The sequence below is a fragment of the Heterocephalus glaber genome, unplaced genomic scaffold (assembly GCF_053883595.1).
Source record: "Heterocephalus glaber isolate CG9 unplaced genomic scaffold, H.glaber_assembly_v1.0 deba00001538, whole genome shotgun sequence".
NCBI classification, from domain to species: Eukaryota; Metazoa; Chordata; class Mammalia; order Rodentia; family Bathyergidae; genus Heterocephalus; species Heterocephalus glaber.
This window is the reverse complement of record NW_028258333.1, coordinates 3,685,953-3,710,034: the sequence shown is the minus strand read 5'-3', so window position 1 is coordinate 3,710,034 and position 24,082 is coordinate 3,685,953. Positions and strand designations below refer to the sequence as shown.

The window sequence follows — 24,082 nt, the reverse complement described above, 5'->3', positions numbered from 1 at the left end:
TTGATAAGAAATTTGAGGGTTAAAAAAGCAAAGCATGAACTCCTGCATAATTGATGTGCTTCTTCAGATAATTTTAAAGTACAGTGTGGAGCAGTGTAGAATTACGGCGTAGTTATCTTGACAATGGCAGGATAATTTGTTCATCTACTACTGACATTTTGAAATGATGCACACTATACAATATACTAAATTATATCGGTATTGTAAAATTGAGGGGTGGAAATCTGCAAGAAACAAAAGCTCCAAAACAAAAAGATATTCTTAAGATACTGGGTGTATTTTTATCGTCAGATTGTAATTATCTTACGAAGTATACACGGGGTATATTTTGAGTTTGTAAAAGACATTTCAACCAAATTTCAAGAACTCTTACTCAATCGCCTTAAGTTGTTGGCAAGGTTATAACATTTTAACAACGTATTTGAGTTCTGAAAGCTTGATTGTGTTGGCTGTTCTCTTCACTTACATTTTACAACTTTCTCTTTGATTAGTTTTCAGTTTAGTTGTAGAAGACAGATTTGTTAACCGATCATGAAGCAGGAAATTTATCATTTTAGTCCACTGTGAAACATATTCATACACTAAAATTTCATTTTTATTTTTTATTCATTAAGTTTATTGGTACATTTTAGGAAGAAATTATGGTTGCATTCATCACTGGGAATTTGTACCTGTGGATGACAAATCTTGGTTCTTGGTTTTTTCCCCCTTCTCCTGCCTCTTCATCCCTCCCTATTTACAAAAGGTTCGTTTCCATTGTTTCCTTCTTTTCTCATTTTTTTCTTTCCCTTATTTCCTCCCTTCCCTTAGTTCTCCTTCTCCTTGGAAACTTTTCTTCCTATTTCACAATATCAGTTATGCATTTTGGTCCTCATTTACACTTTCAGTTTCTCATACCAGAGAAACAATTCGGTATGTACGCATGTGTGTCGTATTTATTTCACTTAAGAGTATGGTCTCAGGGTTCATCCATTTAGCTACAAATGTCTCTAGTTTATCATCCTTTATGGCTAAAATTTTAAATATTTATTTAACAATTTTGCTTTTGTATTTGTGCATGTTTTTCTTTTTGATGGGTGGAAAAGCATCAAAAATTGGACTTAATAGTGGAAACTTTCACATAGACTATTTAAGGAGCTAAGGGGAGTTTCTTGCTCATTTTGAAAGAATATGCTCATTGATAATACTATATAGAGAAAGTCTTAGGGAAGAAAACCATTATTCCTACCCTTTCAAAATAACCGGTACATCTTCCATTTTCCTGAAACTATGTTAAGTTTTTGCAGTATTAGAATCTGACTAGAATTAATTTCATATTCTTATTTTTAAATGTTTTTCTAAACCCACAAATAATCCAATATTCATTGTAGAAAACTTGCAAATAGAAAGTTTACTTCATTTAGCGATAACTCACGAAAACAATTGGGAATGTCCTTTCCTCCCCAATTATCTTGTAAAGTATTACTTTTATGTCTGTTTCCTCTTTTTATTTAACGGGAGTACCAGAGTTGGGCTAAAGATCCCTAATAAGGACGGTGATGTGGTACAAAAGACCAAGGAGGATTTAAATAGACGAGGATGTGTGTGACCCTCAGCACACGTGGCTTAGGCACCCAGCCTGGCTATCTCCGTGGCATCAGTCGGAGGCATTGGAGACTCTTTGCCCTCGAGATCACAGACGTCTCCAGATGTTCTTTGTTACCTCATTCTTTCAGGAAGCCAAGCGCTTTTCCAATATAGATAAATCATGGGTCAAGATCATGACTCGGGCCCATGAGATGCCCAGCGTGGTGCAGTGCTGTGTTGGAGATGAGACCATGGGGCGGCTGTTACCACACTTGTTGGACCAGCTGGAGATATGCCAGAAGTCCCTCACTGGGTAAGCTCGCCGGCTCCTTCAAAGCTCTCTGAATCTGGTAGACCAACGGGAACAGGAAGAGTACGCAGCAGTGGCCAAATTAGTTTTCCTTTGCTAAAATTTAATGTCTGTATGAAGCTGCTGTGCGGTGGAACCTTATATTCTGTCTAAGCACTCGCATTTGTCCTGATGTTGCACTCAGGATTCACCTGCTTTCCTCACTGGGATAAGATCTTGCAAATATCTTCATGTAATCTCTGCTTTTAAAATTAATGTACCTATTTTCTGATATTCTTCTTGGAAAAACATGTGTCGAACAAAAATATTTTATTTTACTCCTTAAGTGAAGCAGCCTGCATATATCAGGGGTCAGGATTGTACAGAAGCGAGTGTCTAATATAATATTTGTCAATGCCGGACCATACCTAGGTGGACACTGTCTGTGGAGGGAGTTCAGTAGGAGCTTGACATAGGGCCAAGATTTTGTTTAGGAAGCTTTGTACATTTACTCCAGTTTAGGTTGTGTCTCAAAGCGCTGTGCTATGTAGTATCAGCTCGCTTCCTTTTGTTAGAAGTCTGCTCGAAGCAGCATTATTACATATCACAATTATAGCAGTGCCAGTGTCAGCAAAGTACCCTTTAGATGTCTACTTGACAGCAAAACCATTTGCAAGTAAGTCCTCCAAAATACCTCTTTAGAAAAATAGACTCTTACCTATTAATGATTTGGCCTGCTTTATAAAATTATCAGATCAAGTCAGATAATTACTGAAGGACATTTGACAAAGAAGCATTTTTGTTTTCAAATGATCTCACATGTTTCCATGAGGATTATTTAGCATGGGCTACCATGTTGCAAACACCACAAGGGTTCTGAGGCGGGCTTGTCCAGATGCCATGCAGTCTACCACCAAGATCAGACCGAGAGCCTGAGGAAGGGGGTTAGCCGGTCTTCATGCTCCCAGGTTCTTCCAGATGGAAAGACCCACCGGCAAGGGTCACTGGGACATCCTGTAGGTCTGGTCAGCACCGAGAAATTTGCTCAGGATTCGCACCATTCACCTGCCTACCCTGGAGTTGGTGTCTTTTCTTTTTCATCTTCCACTGCCAGCACACATATAAGTCCAACAGCCCCACTCCCCTCTATTCTTCTCTCTCATTCTTTCTTTTTTATCACACACATATTCTACTCTATTGCTTGATATTTTGGCATTATTTTATAACTCATCGAAGGAAAAGTTTACTTTAAAGTTATTCACAGATTCTTTTCTTCTACTATTTTTTTGATTCTTTTACCAAGAGCAGGTTATGAGCCAAAATTTGTAAGCTCAGTAAAAGCATTTGAGTTCTCATATTTACACAAAACCCATATCCTTCCAAGCCATGTTTAGGATCTTGGACAAAAAAGAATCTCCAGAGCAGCCAGGCCGTGGTCAGAGAAGCATCTCTGAAGTTATGTTGTCATCTCTCTCTACCCTGTGCCCGACATGTGGTTGACACATGCCATGTGCCTCCTGCCAGCCTGGTCTAACTGGATAGAAACATCACTGGTTCATCACTAGAATCAGACTGGGCAGCTGTGAGGAAGACATGTAAGGAATAAGAATCAGTCGGGCACTTGCTAAGAATAAAAATCAAAGTTACACCAATCAGAAGGATTAGGGTATTGAAAAGAATATAATCAATTGCCTTAAAGGAAGGAAAGTAAAAATCTAAAACATTAAACATTATAGCACATAAACAAGACTTGAAGAAAATGAAAGATGTAAGAAAACAACCTCTTGGGCCTGCCTCTGTTTTTATCCTGTGCCCTTTTCTAGCCTCCTACTTCTGCCAACTTTGGGCTCTTTCACATCTCCAAGGTAAGTCAGTCCAGTTGCCACCCAGAAGCATGTGATGCATATTTTACTCAGCCTTTGGGTTGAGAGATGAGAACTGACCACAACCCATGCACACCAAGGCTATTCCATTGTCACCACAGGAAACGTGTCCATTTCTTCCCCAATTGCTCACTTACAAGGAGCCTCCCTTTATATCTCCTTAATCCTTTGCCTCTTTCTGCAAATGTCCCCTCCTTTGTGTTGAGGAATTTAGCTCTTGCCCCAGCTGCCCCATTGCACTCACCAAAACAAGCCCAGCAATTCCTCACACACCCCGAGCCCTTGCCTTTAGGCTCCGGGTCCTGACCTACTTAATCCTCAAGTGAAAACTCATTTTCTTAGGAAGAGAATTCTGCTCCTACAATATACAGGGATGGTTCCTCACAACTGTACACAGGAAATAAATAAATCATACAAATGACAAGGGAAGAGTAGAAATTGAAAAAAAAAAGTCTTAAAGTTGAAAAGAACTAGTAAAGTTTGAGAAAGAGACAGTGATTAAAGCCACAGGTAATGCCAGGTGCAGTGGGTGGCATAAACCTAGAGTCCCAGACTAAGGCAGGAAGAGGCCACGATCGACTGACTGCCAGAACAGAAGCCCAGAGGTCAGCTGGGCAGCAGAACAGAGCAGAGCAGAACAGACCGAAAATCAAAACAGTAATACCCCCTCACCAAGAAGCACAGCCTTGCAAAAGGGCCACAGTAGTTAGAATAAAATATACTAGAAAATGAGTATTGAGAGCCATAAAGAAGAAAACGACAGAACAAATATATCCATAGTGTGAGGAATAACCATAACACAAAACACATATAGATGCTAAAGCATAGTTGAAAGCAGGTCGATGGTAGTAGCAGTGTTCACCGGGTTTCTGTAACTCCTACGGGCAGAAAAGAACCCTGTGGTGGAGCTGAGCCGTAGCTGCTCTGAAGTAGTAGGTTATCTTTTAAGATGTTCTTCCAAGAATGATACAGAGCCTTTCGCTGTTCTTCGAAACAAAACAAAACAAATAAAACTCAGTGTATATTTTATCCTGTTTTCTGCAAATGAAATATGAGATATTCCACACTAGGCAGAATGTATACCTTATGCTTGTGAAAAATAAAACAACATTCTGCCACCAATTCTGAAAAGAAAATAGTTTCTCCACCAGAATACAGGAAACTTTTTGTTTTGGTACCAGGGATCGAACTCGGGACCTTGTGCTTGCCGGGCAGGTGGTGAACCCACTGAGCTAAATCTCCAGCCCAGGAAACTCGTTTTTTAAAATTAATTTTATTGGTACATTTTAGGTATACAATATAATGATGTTCATCATTGGAGATTTGTACCTTTATGTAATATATCTCGGTTCTTATTTTTTCCCCATTCCCCTGCCCTCCCTTCAGAAAAACTCTTAAGCCAAATACAGTAAGTCATGCAGGAAAATCAGATTGTTGGAAACCTTTTCTCCTTTCCCCGTCCTTATTCCTGAAAAGGCCAGCTTTATGTGTTTTATAAAAGTTCATCTTTTTCTTCCCCTCTTAGATACTTGGAGAAAAAGCGGCTGTGCTTTCCTCGATTCTTCTTCGTCTCAGACCCCGCTCTCTTGGAGATCCTGGGGCAGGCGTCCGACTCCCACACGATACAAGCTCACTTGCTGAATGTATTTGACAACATTAAAACCGTCAGGTTCCATGACAAGGTTCGCTGCTTCTCACTGCTAGCCAATGATCTTCCCATCTCAGGACATCAGCTGCCTCCGTCCAGTGACTCCCCGATACTGTGCTCATAAAAGTTCATCTCCTTGTCTGATAACCATTGGCCAGTGACTAAAAACAAACTTTGGGATCAACTCACCTTCAGAATGCTGTTGTTCCTTAATATCTAAAGTGTAGATTTGAATAAGAGTAATAATTTAAGTGTAACCAAGAATTCATTGCATATAGCATTCATGGTTTTACATGGCAGTTTAAGAAATCCAACACGATAGAGAAAACAATTACTCATAATGTAGTACCTTGACTAAACAATCAAAATGTTCCAGGGATTTGATAATTGGTTAGGTTTCATGAGTTGTTGGTATGCTTTCTTAAAACCATTTTTCAAAACCCTCCTAACATGTTTATAGAATCATGGAGTTGTAGGGGACCCAAAAGAGGCCATTCAGCTTGGGGTAGACTGCACTTATGCAGCTTCCAAAATATACTGTTTTACCCATCTTTCCACCCAAACTTTCCTAAAAAAAGGGACCTTCCTATTTGTCATTGTGTTTAGTGTTTTGTGCTCACACAAACCCTTAGAAACATTCATTTATTTATCCTAGCACACATTTAATTGAGTAACTATTATGTGCTAGATGTTATACTTAACAACGGGAATGTCCCAGCCTCTGGAAACTCATGCTGTGGTGGCGGAGGCCGAGAAGTAAACAAATGGAGCCTGTGGAACGCAGTTAGTGCAGTGGTAGGGTAGCCCATGATGAACAGTTTCAAGGCAGTCATTATGGTCAAGCCCCTTGCTGTGTGCCAGACCCGAGGCTGGTGCCGGGGTTCATAGTCCTGTATCATAGTTGGCACTGAAGCTCTTTTTGTGGTACACAGTACTGAAGAGAAATTTGGCAATTACATTGTGGGACTTGAGCTATTATTGTACTTGCATTAAACACATGGAGCATGGGAATGTCTGTCAGGGAACCCTCACCTGAGTGTGGGGTGTCAGGGAAGGCTTCTTGTGGAAAATATCAGCATGCACGGAGCTTTTGAAGGTGAGAGGAACACAACCAGGTAGGCGAAGAAGGGAAGCGGGGTCTGGTCAGGAGGATGAGCAGGTGAGACAGCGTGGAAGTGTGTGTAGCCCAGGCTGGCAGGATGTTAAGTGTGTGAGGGGTGCATTCGTTACTTAGGGCTTCAGAGAATTAAAGCAGTGGAAATGTATTCTCTCTCTGCTGCAAAGCTTAAAAGTCATCAATAAGACGGCAGCAGTGTTAGTTCCCATTGAAGGCTCTGGGGGAGAATTTCTATGCCCCGTCACTGTTTCTGGTGGCTCTTGGCAATCCGTGGTGCTCTTTGGCTTATGGACATCATTTTAAGGCCTACTTTTTCTTCACATACATTGTTCTTCCTGTGTGTCTTTGGATCTACATTTTCCTCTTGTAAGGACATCCTAAATCCAGCCTGACCTCAGCTTTTACTTGATCACATCTACACGTGTTGTATTTCCAAATAATGTCACATTCATGAGTCCTGGGGCTTACGACTTCGACATTTTTAGGGGATACATTCAACCCACATAACAGATAGAAACCGACCTGGATTTCTCCAGGCTGGACTTAGATCACACAGGACTTTAACAAGCAGGAGTGAGGTACAGAGGGAGAGAATGGGAGGGATCACATTCCCAAGGCTGAGTGGGATCCACTGTGGAATCCACTTCATCCTGAATGTGGCAAAGACCCACAGGAGGCTTCTAAGTGGGGCAAGGGCCTGACTTGTGTTTCAGAAAGATTCTGTGTGGAGTGTGGGAGGTGGAATGAAATAGAGAAAAGAAGGAAAAGGCTAAACTGCTATAGCAAATCCTGGCACAGGGTGGAAAGAGAGGGTGGATTTTAATGGTCAAAGTCAGTAATTCTTTGTGACCCTTCAAGTGTGTGGGTTGAAAGAAGGGGCTGAATTAACCAGGGAATTCGTTCTGATGCTTTGCTCAAATCTTTCTGCTATTGTGCTAGGACTTCATGTTCAAAAGCAAAGCTTTTCACCGTCTCAAGTTATCCTCTGAAGATTACTTAAGCTTCCTCATTTGTTGGTTAAGCCCCCATAGATCAGTCGCTTCTGTTCTTGGTGATCACTTCCAAAGATAGCATTGATTTTGTTTGTTTCTACCTCTGGTTACTACAACCAGGGGCCAGATCCTGGTTTTGTGGGTCTTAAATCTTAACAAAATTATGTTCAGGATCTCGGCAAAAGTCCATGCAAGTGAGCATCACTGAAATTTAAGATTTAGTACTTTGTGGAGGATCACGTCTGTCTACAGCTGAGGAGGATGCATTTGTGTTTACAGTTTGTGTTGTTTTGTTTAATTGTCACGAGCAGTGTGAGGTGGTAGGGAAGTAGGCCAGGTGCGATTTTTAATGATTAACGAGAGGCAAGAAATTGAGTCTCAGTCATGTCCTCCAGCACTGCATCTCCGTGCCCGGAAGAGGACCTTGGACCTCGGACCTCGAATCTTGAACTCCAGATAACAGGTTCTTCTCCTTATGCTCGCCTTGTGCGAAGTGAAGTGCAGTGGGCAGCCTGGGAGCTGGGTCTGATCAGAAAGTGTCCTGTGCGGCCAGGCTCATGTGAAGAGCACTGTGTTTGCTACAGCATTGGAGTTATTTGTGCTCGTGAATCTTGTTGACCAGGTCGTTTCTAATGTCAGTCTGATTATCTTAAAGTCTGGAACTACTCCTAGAAAGCCCCCATTTCATTTGGGAAACTTGGGAGATTTTTTTTATCACTACATTTATATGAAATATTTCTTTTAGGAGATAATTGTAATCCCTTAGAGTATTGATTATTTGGAGTCGATTTAGGAATTCCTTTTAGATTTCATGGCTAACATTTTTGTTTGGTTTTTGACAGTGCCTTTATGGGAAGGGTAACATTGATAAGAGGGGAATGGAGGAAATGTCAAAAATTATTCTTCTTTTTCATATAAATATTACTGTTTTTCCATCTTCTCACACAGATCTATGATCGAATTCTGTCAGTTTCCTCTCGAGAGGGTGAGACAATTGAACTGAACAACCCTGTTATGGCAGAGGGCAATGTGGAAGTCTGGCTGAATTCTCTCTTGGAGGAATCTCAGTCCTCATTACATCTTGTAATTCGCCAGGCAGCTGAAAATATTCAAGAAACAGGTTTCCAATTGATTGAATTTCTCTCTTCCTTCCCTGCTCAGGTCAGTGTATTGAAATTGGAAAGTATTATTTTTTTAAATAGCCACCTTACATCTCAGATATTGCCTATTGTAAGCTTCACAGATAGTGTAATTGAACTCTGGACCAATATTAAGATTTTCATGAGATTTATTAAATGTAGTTAAGCTTAAAGATTTCAACTATAGATTGTTTGGCCATATGTATGTATATGTATTTGGTTTTTAAAAGTTTTTCCAACTGAGTTTCCTTATATAATGATGTACATAAATCATAAAAATGTGCTGAGTGGATACTTTACTAGAAAAATGAGAAATATATTTCAGTATAAAATATAGGGAACAATGTTTTCTTCGTCATTGTGATCAATAAAGTCTTTTGTATTTGTTATTTGTAAACAGCATGGTAGTTTGGGTAAAGCAAATTTAAGGCCTTCTTTATCTGCATGTAATTTAAAACCTATTTTGGTAGAAATGTGAATTAAGTGACTTAAAATTACAAGAAATATTGTGCACATCATGGGGCTCTACATATTTAATTGCTAGTTAAATAATACAAATAAAATTTCTATGGGTTTTGGAACAAGATATCAAGTTGATGTAATCAAGATTTTACATTTGTATAATAATCACAAGTTTTCCTTGGGTTATAATTTCTATTTACATATGTAAATATGCCATGCACACTCCTAAAATCTTTTTTTTTGTTTGTTTCTGTAAGGTTGGGTTATTAGGCATTCAAATGATATGGACACGGGATTCTGAAGAAGCCCTTAGAAATGCCAAATTTGATAAAAAGATCATGCAGAAAACCAATCAGTCTTTCCTGGAACTCCTTAACACACTGATAGACATCACCACAAAAGATCTGAGCTCCGTGGAGCGAGTTAAATATGAGACTTTGATTACGATTCATGTGCACCAAAGAGATATCTTTGATGACCTGGTAAATTCTTTATAAATGCTGTGACATATACAAAAAAGCAAATACTACACACTACCCGTGTTTACCCGCTGGAATTAGCTAGAATGTATTCAAGGGAAAGGTTAATTCAAGAAAAGAGTCATCAGACAATCCGATTAAAGGTTGTTTGCCAGACTTTCTTTTCAGCCTGGTAATGAAATTTCAGTCAACTTCTGGTGATCTAAACTGTTATTGAGGCAATTAGATTTAATTTTAAAATTGTTTATGTGATTATTTTAAATGCTCAAGTGCCATGTGGCATCCTGAAAAGTTTTTATTTGTCTTGTGCTCCTTTTAGTTACTGATTGAAGATCACTAGTTTCTTGCTGCAGAAATGATAACTGTGGTTGGTAGAGCTGTTCACAGCTTCTTTTAAGGCTTTTGATAAGTCAGACCCTTAATGGGTTCTGCTGCGTTTTACATCACTGATTGCAAAGTGATCTTTCCTAGTGTAGCTTATGACATTGAGATGTCAAGCAGATTTTTTCCTTTAAAGAGAGAACAGGGAGGAAAGGGAGCATTCAGTAGCGGGAAAAGTGGCAAATGTGAAAAGACAAGAAATGTGTTTTCTGCTGTAAAAGACAACGTTAGATAAGAGACGTTAGATAAGAATCTTACTTTCCTAGTAATTTTCTGAGTTGTGTCTCAACTCCATTAAGTAAAAAAGATAATACTGAAAATCCTTGTATGCTTGCTACGTGACTTGCTCCCCCATTTGACCCTCATTTAATCAATATTGCCTGGGTGACTGTGCTTGTAATCTTATTGGTTGGTCATGGTTTTGTCCCACCTCATGCCCACCTTGTAAATTTCCATTGGGTCTTCTAGTTTTGTCCCACTTCGAACCTGCCTCACCACATGGCTTTGCTGTATAAAACATCTTTGAAACGCGAGGTGGGTGGGCAACCCATTTTCTGGTCCCCCTTCTGTCTCTCTTGGGCAGAAGTTTTCTTTCTCCCAATAAATTTTTTCTTCTTAAAAAAAAAATTATGATTGGTCTGTCCTGATCTAATGGAAATAAAAGACCACACTGTCAGGCTGCTCTGTGCTAATCTCCTCTCCTAATAGTTAAGAACATTGTTTGCCTCTCTTAGAAATAAAAGGCTCCAGGTAATTTTGATTTCTTATTTGTCAAGGAAAAATGATTAAGGCAGTTTAACATTTTGGTTAAACAATTCACACAAAAGCACTGCTGGGTGGTAATCTGCCATCTAGATGTTAGAAATTTAGGCTTGCTGCAAATTCCTAGGAAAAATAATTAATACATTTAAAAAACCCAATAGTGAGCTTTAACATAACCTTACCAGATGAGTTTTTCCTAATGAGATTGTTTAGCTGTCTCTGTGCACTGCAACATATTTTTCATAGATTGAATTTCATGGTTAGGAGTATAGTATTGGCCACTAAAGGTTGAAATTTAAGAAACGAATCTTATCATTAAACAATATAATGCCATTTAACTTGGAGGGCTTAATTAGGGATTCTTTCGATTTTTCTCGTGCCTGTTAATCTTTTTTGTTGATCAATAAGTGAATGGGTTAGGTGATAATGTAGTTGATGTCTCTGAACTAATAAGATAGTCTTTGAGTTTTGTTTCTTTTACTTTATAATTTACATAATTCTAATGTGTATATTTAATGAATGATTCTCCTTTCAGTTGTGACATACACCTTTTGAATTTCAGTGTCACATGCACGTCAAGAGCCCCATGGACTTTGAGTGGCTGAAGCAGTGCAGGTTTTATTTCAATGAAGATTCTGACAAGATGATGATCCACATCACAGATGTGGCTTTCATATACCAGAATGAATTTTTAGGCTGCACCGACAGGCTTGTCATAACTCCGCTCACAGACAGGTGATGGAAGGGCTCTGATTCTGCAATCACTCTGCTCCTTTTGCCCAGCACTTTTATTCTCTGGGGTTCTCAGAGGACTTTTGCTTAATGTCTCTTTCGAGTTGATAGACTCTTCTATACCGAAGCCTTTGAAATTCAGTATTTCTAGCTCCACACCTGTGACTTCATGTGGGATTTAGGGCTGTGGCTGGGCCAGGCCTGCCATCCTCTGCCTTCCTTCTCACAAAGGCAAAGCGCATTCGCATTCGCCTCTGAGGAAGTTGAAGGGACAAGAAAGGGAATTAATCACCAGGTGTGAATCACAGCGAGCCCTGAAGGCACCTGTGGTCCCCCGGAGAGCTGTGATGAGGGAAGCAGGGAAGGTGGTGGAGGGGAGGCTGGCTACAGCTCAGGGAGTCCTCAGCTCTTCCCTCCACCGTCATTTGCCAGTTTTGGTGCCTGCAGCCATCACTGCACCCTCCCTGCACTCTGTCACCTCCTCTCTGAGCTGAGTGAGCATTCTGTACGCCGCTTAGTCTGACTGAACTCCGTGGCAGCAGCCCCTCTGGGTGCCACCTATTCAGGGGTGAACATGGATATCCTTGGGAGACCAAACTCTGCAAACAGCTCTCGTGAAGTTCACCCATGTCTCAGGCTGGCAAATTTGACGGTCATTTAAGGACCTCCTGTCCCTGGACTGATCAGCAGCACAGAGACAGGGTGGATTGTTCTCCCCTTTTGAAAGCACTTTGCTCACACAGCGTCTGGGGCACCATACTCACTGGCTCTCCTACTGACCCACTTGTGCCTTTGTACCTGCTCCTACTTGCTCCTCTTCATCTTCCTGACCTTTAAACCCAGCACATGCTGGGGACCCTTTCTCCATCTACACTCCCTTCATAGGAAATCGCGCGCGGCTTTCGGTGGCATCTAGAAGCTGTCCCCATTCTCTGTGTCAGCCAGGGCGTGCTCCCTGCACTCCAGGCAAGACCTCCGCCCGCCTGCGTGACAGGCCTGCTTTCGCTGTCACCACTCCTTCCAGGCCCTGTGTCATCTCTCACCTGGGTGCCACATTAGCCTTTTAACTGGTCTTCTCATTTCGCTGTGGTCCCCTTACAGTCCATTCTCAGGTCAGACACCAAAAAGAAGCATGCAAAGTCAAAGGCAATATCCTCATTTCAGCCGAGGGGGCCTGGCATGAGCTGACTCCTGTCACTCTCCTGCTTCTCCTTCCTCATTCGGCTCCTGCCCCCAGTGCCCTGCCTGCTCCTTAAGCGGGGCCAGCAGAGTCTGGCCTCAGGGCCTCTGTGCTTGTTGTACTGTTGTCCTGAATCCTCTTTTGGACTGGGGATTAGCTCAGCTTTCACTTCCTCAGTTCTCTGCTCCAGTTGTCACCTCAGAGGGGTGTTTGATGCACACGATGGAAACAGCATTCTCCACGTCCCATACACCTTGTACCCAACTTTATTTCCCCTCATTTATTTTTAAATAATCAGTTTCTTTCCCCTAGAATGTAAGCTCCTTGAGGCACAAGATTCACATGATTTATTCACCAGGACAGTCCTGCCACATAACAGGCGCTATGTAAATATTTAGTGAAGGAATTTAAGAAATACTTATTTCCAGATTTTCATATTTGTGGTGAAGGTTTTAAAGGGTACAGAAGAATACAAAGCAGAAAGTCTGAGGGGGGAGACTTTTCAAAGTAATTAACAGTTTATTAGTCTATCTTGCAAAGTTTGGATGCTTATGTGTCAAAATCTTTTAAAATATTCACACATAAAATTTTTCTACAACTTGATTCTTTTACTGTAGAAATGTGAGAACTTTTAGAGCAAGACAGGTCTTTAAAGTACACAAGTAGAGGCGATTCTGAAGTTTATTTCAGCCTGCCTCACCAACAAAGCTCACTTGCTTATTTTTTCTAACTAACTGGTTATGGGAGAAGCTACTCATTATTTTTGGCTGGTCCTTGAGATTCCTTGTAAGGTTTGCTGCCCTTTTAAAAAATAAAACACCTTGGTAAAATGAACACTCTCTAAAAGTCAAAAGCCAGAGGTGCTAACATGTTTATGGTCAGCTTTTTGCTGTCCCACCTGTGAAATTCCAACAGCTATGGGAGCTCTCGGGACCCCAGGGAGCTTGATACCACGTGCACAGAGCTACAGACATTGCAGCTGATCAGACGAACAGACGTCACAATGGGACGTGGACATACAGAGCCTTCCTTCCAGATCCCTGGTGATTTTGATGACCACTCCTTCCTTCCATTTTGGATCATACGTCAAGGGACTGGACTTGTCACTTAGGACACAGGGCAGAGGAAACCAAGGGCTGATAGAAGCATTCTACCTACTTGGCCACAGTGTGTGTCTTTTCCTGACATCCTCACAGCCTCTGTGACCACTGGGCTCTGCCTTGTGTGCTGTCACCTCACCTCACTCACATACAGTGTCCGCGCTCTTCCTTGGAGGACCTGTTCCAAACCCTCAGTGGATTCCTGAAACCACAGATAGCATCCAACACTAGGTATACTGTGCTTTATCCTGTACACACATGCTTATGACGAAGTTTAACTCATAAGTTAGGCACAGTAAGAGATGAACAATAACTAACAATAAAGTAAAAGAAAATGAACCTTAATAGTATATTGTAATAAATGTTACGTGAATCCTCCCCCGTTTAATATTTCTGGACCACAGTTGACCTCAGGTATCTGAAATTGCAGAAAACAACATTAGAATAAGAGGGAGTTGTATCTAAGTACCTAGTACAAAGCCTCAGAAACCGTAAATACCAGTCATTATTTTTGCCGCGACTGGACTGCTGTTTTCTTAATCATTGTTTTTCTTAACACATTGTTTAGAAACCTTTCCTTTCATTTCCCTTTAACATGTCCTACTTCAAAGAATCAGTAACTAAGCCAGGTTCTCAGAAAAAAAGTCCCTTGCTGAAGCAGGTACTATTGTTGCCTTAGGAAATTTGACCATTTTAGAATAGATACATGTTAAAAACACTTCCGGTTTGCTTGTAATGAACTGCATCCATGGAGCTACGAGTATTTAGGTGCTTGATGGTGCGGGTTCAGTTATTTGCGTGCTGATAAGCCCCGGTCACAGGGTCAGTCAGTCCTGCTGTTCACTTGACATCATGGTCTCAGTCCACACCTCTCATTTCAGTAGTTGCTGGCGAGGCAGGAGGAACCAGGTAAGAGCATAAGGCCGGATCAGCACAGGTCAGTTATTTAACAAAAGTTCTTTGATTTCCAGGACCAAGGGGCAAGGCAAGAAGTTGGGGATGTAAGTGTGTCCCAGAGCCTGTTCCTGACAGCAGAGGGTTTACAGCAGTCTCCTGGGAAGGGGTAAAGCTAGACCAGAGCTGTGAACCGTCTGCTTGAACATAGATAAGTCCAAATCCTGTTCATGAATGAAGCTATTTTTTTTTTTTAAATAACTAAGAGAAAAAGATTGGAAAGGAAGGCAGAGAAGTGAGGGAGAATACGTGGAGAAGGCTGGGGAGGAGGCTCAGTGGCATGCACCGCGGGTTCTTGGCAGCCTGCTTTCAGGGTGCGGGTGCCTGCAAGGCCGCCGGACTGAAGCCTCACCCAGGGCAGGAAAGCGGAAGATGCGTCTCCTGATGTGCCTGCCCGCTTGCTTTCTCGTACAAGGCATGATTTCCTTTACTCACGTTTTCTTTAGATTAATTATAAACCCGGTGCTCCCGGGTATAGGAGTGTGTGCAGGACAGCATGGGGTGGCCAGAGCTGGTGGAGATGGACTGAAAGAGGCTGGCTGCGTCTCAAGGTCGGGGAGAGGGGCTTGGCTTGCAGCCCTGGGCTGGCTTGAGCCTTGGCTGTCCCGTTGCAATCCTGAGCGAAGGCCTCAAACTCCATGAGCCTCTTTCTTCATTTGCAAAGTGCAAAAAGAACGGTAGTTTCCTTGCAGGGCCCTCTGGGGGTTAAAGGAAATAGTGCTTGTGGAGCGCATCATGTTAGGACAGATGCTACTCTGAGAGGGATGGCAGACTGCAGAAAGGAGACTCTTGTCAAAGGCACAATCAACGTGAGGCGTCTTCCTCATCTCATACCCAGACCGATTTCTCTGTATCCAGGCTCGGCGTACATTCAGGGCTGAGCCGTCTACTCGCCTTCTCAGAATCCACTTCTAATAAAAGAGAGCTCCCAGGAGACGCCAGACTGCGTGCTCACGCTTCCTTTCCATACTCACGCTGATAATCGCTTCCTTTCCTTTGACATCTTTTTCAAGTCTAAATGAATGCATTATTGCTTTTGGCTGTAAGCAAACCTTGCACCGTGCCACTTTATGAATTCTATTCTTTGACGACACCAGGTGGTGCTGGGAATCAAGTTATTTATCAGCATGTTTTCAGGGTAAATTTTTTTCTTTTATGAGTATTCTCTTGCAAAATCTTTTTTTCCCCGTTAATCTCATGTAGTAAGACATGGAAGGTATCTGCTGGTCTTAGTGGATGCTCACAGTGATAAGATTCAAGATGTGATTATTTAGCAATGTGTGATTTAAATTCCAAGTACATCAAATCAGTGGCTGTTGGATTCCAAAGGAAATTAATCCATTTAAGTGGTTCCCAGTCTGTTTCACAGAATGTTATTTTTTACTTTCATTTTTCAAAAATGAATTTATTGTGTATTTGAGGTTTACATCATGATATAGTGGAGAACATATAGATAATATGATGCTTATTATAATAAAGAAAATTAGCATATCTTCAGCTCACATAACTGATTATTTGGTGGCAAGTGACTAAAATCTACTTATTATTTATGACCCCTAGTACAGTTTTATTAATTATACTCCTCTTTTCATACATTAGAATCGATACTTTGTATCTTCCGACATATGTCTCCCCATTTCTTTACTCTCATTTGGATCTTGGTAACTACTGTTTTATTGTCTGTATGTTTGACCTTTGCTTTTCTTCTAGATCCCACATATAAGTGAGATCATGTGGTATTTGTTTGCCTGTGTGTGTGTGTGTGTGTGTGTGTGTGTGTATAGCATATCTTGCTTAGCATAATGCCCGTCTCCCTGTACATCCCTGTTGTGACAAATGGCAGGATTTCATTGGATAAATATCCCACATTAAAAAAACCCCACTGACAGACAGCTGGGCCCTTTCTTGGCTGTTGTGAGCAGTGCTGCAATGGTCTGGGAGAGCAGAACTCTCCACATGGCAGTGATTTTTGTCTCTTACGGATGGATACTCAGAAGAGGGCCTGCTGGGTTGTATGACAGATCTGCTTTTAATTTCTTTAGGAAACTCCACACTGGTTCCCATGATGGCTGGTCAAAGCTACATTCTCACCAACAGTTCAAGGGTTCCCTGTCTCCACACCCTGGCCAATATCTGTTATTTCTTGTCTTTTTGGTAGTACCTACCTAAAAGCGTGTGAGATGGTGTCATATAGTGGTTTTACTTTGCATTTCCCACATGGTTAGTGATATTGAGAGAGCATTACTCTTCAGATATGGATAGATTTCTAAGAAAAAGTTGTCAAATAAGTTTTGATGTAACACTATTATTATTATTACTATTACTATTATTATTGTACTAGGAATTGAGCCTAAAGCCTTTACACTGAGCTACATCCCCAGCTCTTTTAATTAAATTTAATTTTTTAGAATTTTGAGACAGTGTCTTGCTGAGTGACTATATTGCTCTGGCTGGACTTGAACTTGCAATCTCCCTGCCTCAGCCTCCCAGAATGCTGAGATTACCAGTGTGTGTCACCAGCCTGTCATATGTACTATTCTTTCATGCTTGGAAAGTCTCAATACATGTTATCATAAAGGATGAAAATTCATCAATATAAAAACTCATTTAACCTTTTAAAGAGTTTTCAAACTTCAGACACTGTCCTCCTGTTTCCTCAGCATAGCTTAAACCCTAAAAGGACACTTTTACTTTATGATGTACTTTTGGAAAAGCTCCGTGGGGACAGTGGCCCAGACTGTCTCTCTCTTGTAATCGTGGGAGGGTCATTTCTCTGTGGTATCTCAGAGTGTCTCCAGATGTTGGCGGGATGGTCCCAGCAGTGTTTCCACCTCTGCAGGTGTTACATCACCTTGGCCCAAGCCCTGGGCATGAGCATGGGGGGAGCCCCCGCCGGGCCGGCGGGGACAGGCAAGACAGAAACCACCAAAGACATGGGGCGATGTCTCGGGAAGTACGTTGTGGTTTTCAACTGTTCAGACCAGATGGATTTCCGAGGACTTGGGCGGATATTTAAAGGTAAGGGTCATATTTTGTGTTTGATGACGAATTTCTACTAAGGTGGTATATTTTGCTTATTTTTTCAGGGTTGGAGGTGTAGCTCAGTGGTAGAGTGTGTGGTTAGCATGTGTGAGGTGTAAGGTCCTGGGTTGAAAACCAAGGAGGGAGGAGAGAGAGAGAGAGAGAGAGAGAGAGAGAGAGAGAGAGAGAGAGAGAGAGAGAGAGAGAGAGAAGAGAGAGAGGGAGACAGAGAGACAGAGAGAACATTTTACTTTTTAACAGTAAATTGGCTATATTTTAATGTCATTTCTCAAGCTTTTGAAACCGATTAGAAAGTCTTGCTTCTTACTGTGTTGTGTGGACCAAACATTAGCACCACTTGTCTTTTGTAACGTTCCTTTATTCATGCAGGTTTGGTGTTCACATTTAATTGTGAGCTCTTTGGGCCCACTTGATGCGTGACCTATTTGTTCAACTTTATTTTTAATAAACTTATCTCTGATTTATTTTGGCAGCTGTATGATGTCCTTTCCTTGGCTTTCCAGAATTATACACTAATGGATTTTCTGTTTAATTTCCTTCCTAAGGATTGGCACAGTCCGGATCCTGGGGTTGTTTTGATGAATTTAACCGTATTGATCTACCAGTTCTCTCAGTTGCAGCTCAGCAAATTTCCATTATTCTAACATGCAAAAAAGAGCATAAAAAATCTTTTATTTTTACTGATGGAGATAATGTGACTATGAATCCTGAATTTGGACTTTTTCTAACCATGGTAAGGAGCCACTAGAAGAGCTGCTGAAATTCAGCATTCTCATCACAATCTTCATGCCTCTCCACGGTGATATGTCACCTGTTTTACACAAATGAAAGTTGGGATTGTGATTTTCAGTACTGTTTAAAGGAAGCTCATAGTAACTGGTGATCTGATCTGTCCAGGTAGGAGACGGAGATATGTAAATGAGCTCTCTGGTTGTCAACCAGATTTGTATGTCCATAATGAATCTTTGAATACCATGCTAATGTGTGTTGTCACCCAAGGAATGTATCTTTCATCAGTGGGTTTTATTTTCTATTTAGAATCCGGGCTATGCCGGGCGGCAGGAACTCCCTGAAAACCTGAAGATTAACTTCCGCTCTGTGGCCATGATGGTCCCGGACCGTCAGATTATCATAAGGGTGAAGCTAGCCAGTTGTGGCTTCATTGACAACATTGTTCTGGCCAGGAAGTTTTTCACACTATACAAGCTGTGCGAGGAGCAGCTCTCCAAGCAGGTGTGTTCTTTTGCAGGTCTCTGGACTTCAAGCGTGTTTCGTTCTTTTGTTGGGTGAAATGTTCTCATCTTGGAAACTTGTAGACTGGAGTTGTTGACAGAGTACGCATTGCTATCAAGTATAAGAATGCATCATTGCAAAACTAATCTTATCTGCCTAGTTTTATTAAGAAGTACATTTTAAAAATTAATATTTACAGCATAGGATGACGTGACTGCTACACAAACGAAGAGCTGAAGGATTATGGATATTAATATTTGCTATATGTACCATCTAGACATTCATCATAATGTGTGTTATGTGTTGTCATGGAATTGAGGAACTTCTGAATCATTTACTCTTCTCTTTTAAAAGCTCTCTCAAGTATTTGACCAAACTTTACTAATTGTCTCTTCTTTGTTTTGGCCCTCTTGCTAGTTTCCTCTACAGTTTGGGGTAACAGGTTCAAACATCATGAAGTTTCCTAGTAAAGAGGCATGAAATTAATCAGATATCACTTCTGTATTAGTTATCAGTTGCTCTGTCTGTGGGTCAGAAGTCAGAGTACCTGGGTCCTATGCTGGGTCTAACAAGGCTGAAACCAGGACTCTAGCCAGGGCTGAAGTTTCATCTAATGTTTAATGGGGGAAAAATCTACTTCCAAGCTCACTCAGGTTGTGGGGAGAATCTTGTTCCTTGAGGTTGTAAGCTGGGCTTCAGTTTCTTGCTTGTGGTTTTGGGGTCACCCTTAGCTCCTATATCTTGTGTGTAGTTGTTTGTTCCATGGGATTCCCCAGCATGGCCATTGGCTTTTGCAAAGTCAGTAAGGAAAGAAATCCAGAAAGATGAGTGCTTCAGCTTTATGTAATGTATTATGTATATGTAATCATATGCAGCCTATCATTTCTGCTGTATTCTTTTAGTTAGAAACAAACGGCAGGTCCTGCCCACACTTAAGGTGGTAAGATCACACAAGGGCATCATGGAGGTAGACATTCAAATACAATTTTCTAGCACCTATTAGCAAAAACTACTAAAACCACCTAAACAATGACACATGGAAATAAACATAAGAACATAAGATGAACAACACCCCTAACATACATAACTTCAATCCATCTCCTCATTCAAATTTTCATTGCAAACTTTCTTGAATTCAGATTATTTGTATGCTGACAGGTTCAACCAAATTACAGTCCCATTCAAAAGCCCTTTCCCTGTGAATGTTCAGCCACACACAGAGCCCTAGCTCTGGCCATTGAGCTTCCTGGTTAGCATGACCCTAACTCTGCACTTTGCCACCAACAATCTTGGTTTCTTCTGCTTTTCACAGCTTTTTGTCATTCATTCTCAGCTTTCTCTCCGACTGAGAAGTATTTTCCCATTCTGTTTCTTGCACGTAGGAATTGTCCCATCTCACTGACTCTTGCTGGGTCTCCTCTGCTTCTTTATTTCTACTTGCTCCACTCCCTGAGCCATGTTCACAGAGTCACCATGAAGTAACACAAGTCCATGTGTACCAGTTAGTTGGCTCCCTGAGGATTTCTTAGGGAACAATCTGGGAAGCTCCCTTCCTGTCCATATATTTAACTGAGTCCAATTCTGACAAGCTTTCCTTGATTAATTTTACTCATCAGCACTTTGTTAGTTGATTTTATGCAAACTTATTTATATTTTTATTTGTTGTCTTTATTAAAATTTAAATTGCTTGAAGGCAGGAGCTCAATTTGAATGTTTTAAGTGTTCTGTCTTCTGTAGACTGACTGAGTGAGGCAACTGGTCCCAGTGATCTTGGATGATTATTTTTGTTTTGCCACGGGTATTTTTTATTGTGGTGAAAATCCGTAACATTAGTTTGCCATTTTAGCTTTGGTTAGGAGTGTAGTTCAGTAGCGCTAAGTATATTCACAGTGCTGTGAAACAGCTCTCCAGAATTTTTCATCTTGAAGGACTGAAATTCTATACCTGCTAAATAATGACATCCTCCCCCACCCCTTGAAAACTACCATTCCACTTTCTGTTTCTATGAATTTGACCAGATACCTCATAAAAACAAAATCTTTTTGTAACTGGTACATTTTACTTAGCATAAAATATCTTCAAAGTTTACCCATGATGTGTCATGTAGTTCTATTTACAGCTAAATAATATTTCATTTTATGTATATTTGTTTGTATATATTCCACTGCAAGTACATAAATGTGGATAACCACATTTTGGTTATCCATTGATCTGCAATTGCTTCCATCTTTTGGGTCCTGTGAATAATGCTGCTATGAACATGCATACACAGATCTCTCTTTTTAATTTTTGGAAGAACTCCCACACTTTTCCCAAATATTTGGTTGGGTATTTGGATTTTAATTATTTAATATTTGTGTATGCTGAAATTTGGCATGTTTGACTTTTATAAATATATACCAATGACAAAGCTGGGAACTTGTCTTTTTGCTTTATCCTCATTCTTCCTCCTCCTAGTAATATCAGAGGACAGCTGCTTTTCCTCCTTTTCAATATTCCTGTCTTACTTACTGGTGAAAAAGCTGTGTACATGTATGTATACATATGTATACATATGCATATTTATGTCTATCAGGTAATCATGAGTGGGTCTCAGTTTAATTCTGGTTCTGAATTTTAGCTTTAGAGATATGAATAAATTTTTGCATGCATGATTGATTAAGAAGAAGTACAAGGGGATATCTATACTCTGAAAAGAAATGTGTATCTTTTTTTCCTGTGTAGATATATCTTTTAGTTCTGAACTATGACTTAAGCTAATGATGATACATGAGTGACTCTTTTGGATATTATACATTTGCTCAAAAATTATTTAAATAAAGAAATTTATTGTTAAATCATATGTCAAAAAGGAAAAGAGGCATTTACTCCACATTGGAAATACATCTTCTGTCAAATTCACTAGGTCCCATGGGAGGGTTAACATTAAAACTGAGCTCGGCGTCTCCTAAATTTTTCAGGTCCATTATGACTTTGGTCTACGCAACATCCTCTCGGTCCTGCGGACATTGGGGGCTGCAAAAAGAGCCAACCCCGTAGACACGGAAGCCACCATCGTCATGCGAGTGCTCCGAGACATGAATCTTTCCAAGCTGGTGAGATTCACAGGGAAAAATGTTTCTCCTGCCTAAATATCAGTTCAACTAATTAAGCAAAATGAGATTTAAAAATATTTATTTAAAATGCTTATTTGAATGCCTTCTAACCAGATAAAGTACTAGAGAGCTTAACTTTAAATCATACCTTTTTGAGAAGTCCTTACTGTAATGACTTCTGTCTTGTCTAAAATGTGTCTATGTCAAAAGGATTGAAACAGATTTTTAAAGAAATCCACACAGGTTCTAAATCCCTTAAGTCATTTTTGTGTTATAGAGTGAAACAATTTCAGGTTTTAAGAACCTTAATGTATGGTAGGAAATGGTATTGCATTTTACATATGTGTGATAATTTTATACTTTTACAGTAAACACTGATAATCCATGTCTATTTTCAGAGGATCTGTGTACAGAATGACAAAATGGTATAGTTTTTATTTCAAGATAAAAGCATGAACCAAATTCTAACTCATAAATTTCCTACTATCTCTCCTTTAAAAAATCCTTTATGGTTTAAATTTTGTATTGTAAATTAAAGAATATCCCCTAAACTAGTTACTTTGTGGAAAGGTTTTCATATACTATTTTTTCCTTCTGTTTCCTTCTTTTCTCTTTTCACCTTTATTTTTTTAATTTGTGAGAATGATGAAAATATTACTCAAGTGTGATAAATGTGATATTTTATTAAGTAATGGTTACAGTAAAATAACCTGGATGGACTCTGTTGGACATTTTCAGTTTATCTGCATATTCCTGTATTTGTGATAAAAGTCTGATTCCCTTTTTTTTTTTTTTTAGATTGATGAGGATGAACCCTTATTTTTGAGTTTGATTGAAGATCTCTTCCCAAATATTCTTCTGGACAAGGCAGGTTACCCTGAACTGGAAATGGCAATTAGTAAACAGGTAATCTGCTAGTACCTGGACTATTCAGTGCTGTGACTGTTTTGTTCAGTAGAAACCAGTGCAGCTGGCGTGGCCCTAGCCCGTGGGCTCTCAGAACAACACTGAGGCTGCATCCACTGATGAAGTGTCTCACATCCAGTGAGTCATGTTCCATGGACTTCGCTCTTGATGGAAACCATTCCATCCCAGAGTGAGAAATGAAATGTGATTGGTCAGCAGAGGCCACAGGGGCTCCCATGACTGCCTTGGTTGAACTTGGCTTGGTTCTGTCTTTGGCCCTGGCGTTTGCCAAATTGCTTTGGTCTCTAGACTCCTGCCTTTCAGTATTACTTGTGATCTCATGTGACCTCAGCTACCATTCTTTTTTCTCTGAGGCACTTGTGATTTCTTCTGTAATGCTCTGGGGGGTAAAGGGCATCCCATGACACGTGGGACTTTAACTTGCTGTAGTTTTCCTATGAATGGAAATGAATCACATAAATTCTGTGCTTCACTGTGCTTTCCTATGAAGAGTTTGGCAAAAAAAAAATGCTGTCTTATAGGAGTAGTCCTTAGCCCATATTTATAAGATGCTTTTTAATTCCTTGAAAATACTTGCAATAAAAATCAAATGTGGTAGTATTTAATTAATGTATGTTTTGCTGGAAAAAATTAGTGCATCACTGTCTGAATTTCCTGATCCCAAAAGAGTAATAATTCATTCTACAAATGGCTTCCTTATCATTTGGCTAAATAAATTGTAGTGCTGTCTAGAAAGCTAAATATTAAGTAATTATGACTTGCTTAGTTATTTGTAGTACATGAAAAATCTGAAGAGCAAATGCATAGTCTAAGTGATGCATGATTACATGCAAAATTGTTTAAAATTAAAATCATTTGCAATGAGTTTAAGTGTAGCATGGTGATTAAGTGTACTGACCTTGGAGCTGAATGTTTTGGCTTAAATCCTAGCTTAATATCTACAAGTTGAACATTTTGGGCAGATTGCTTAGTCTGTGCCTCAGTTTCCGTACTGGATAATGAAGATATTAATATTACTAATCTCATCTTTCATTTTGAAGACTAATCTAGAACAGTATTTGGCACAGGTTAGCTTCTGTAGTCTTTTAGCTAGAAATCATG

The 24,082-nt window shown here is 40.3% G+C and overlaps 1 protein-coding gene across 6 annotated transcripts in view; it reads left to right on the top strand.

Annotated features, from left to right (window-relative positions):
* Positions 1–24,082, top strand: part of Dnah5 (dynein axonemal heavy chain 5) — a 332,580-nt gene that overhangs the window by 141,417 nt on the left and 167,081 nt on the right. For all 6 annotated transcript variants that reach the window (XM_087189237.1, XM_087189236.1, XM_013072408.3 and 3 more), the window contains 10 exons: positions 1,716–1,879; positions 5,264–5,420; positions 8,444–8,656; positions 9,354–9,578; positions 11,281–11,453; positions 17,524–17,702; positions 18,272–18,459; positions 18,765–18,959; positions 21,920–22,054; positions 22,853–22,960. In XM_087189237.1, coding sequence (XP_087045363.1) covers positions 1,716–1,879; positions 5,264–5,420; positions 8,444–8,656; positions 9,354–9,578; positions 11,281–11,453; positions 17,524–17,702; positions 18,272–18,459; positions 18,765–18,959; positions 21,920–22,054; positions 22,853–22,960 — 1,737 coding nt within the window. The remainder of the gene's footprint in view (positions 1–1,715; positions 1,880–5,263; positions 5,421–8,443; positions 8,657–9,353; positions 9,579–11,280; positions 11,454–17,523; positions 17,703–18,271; positions 18,460–18,764; positions 18,960–21,919; positions 22,055–22,852; positions 22,961–24,082) is intronic.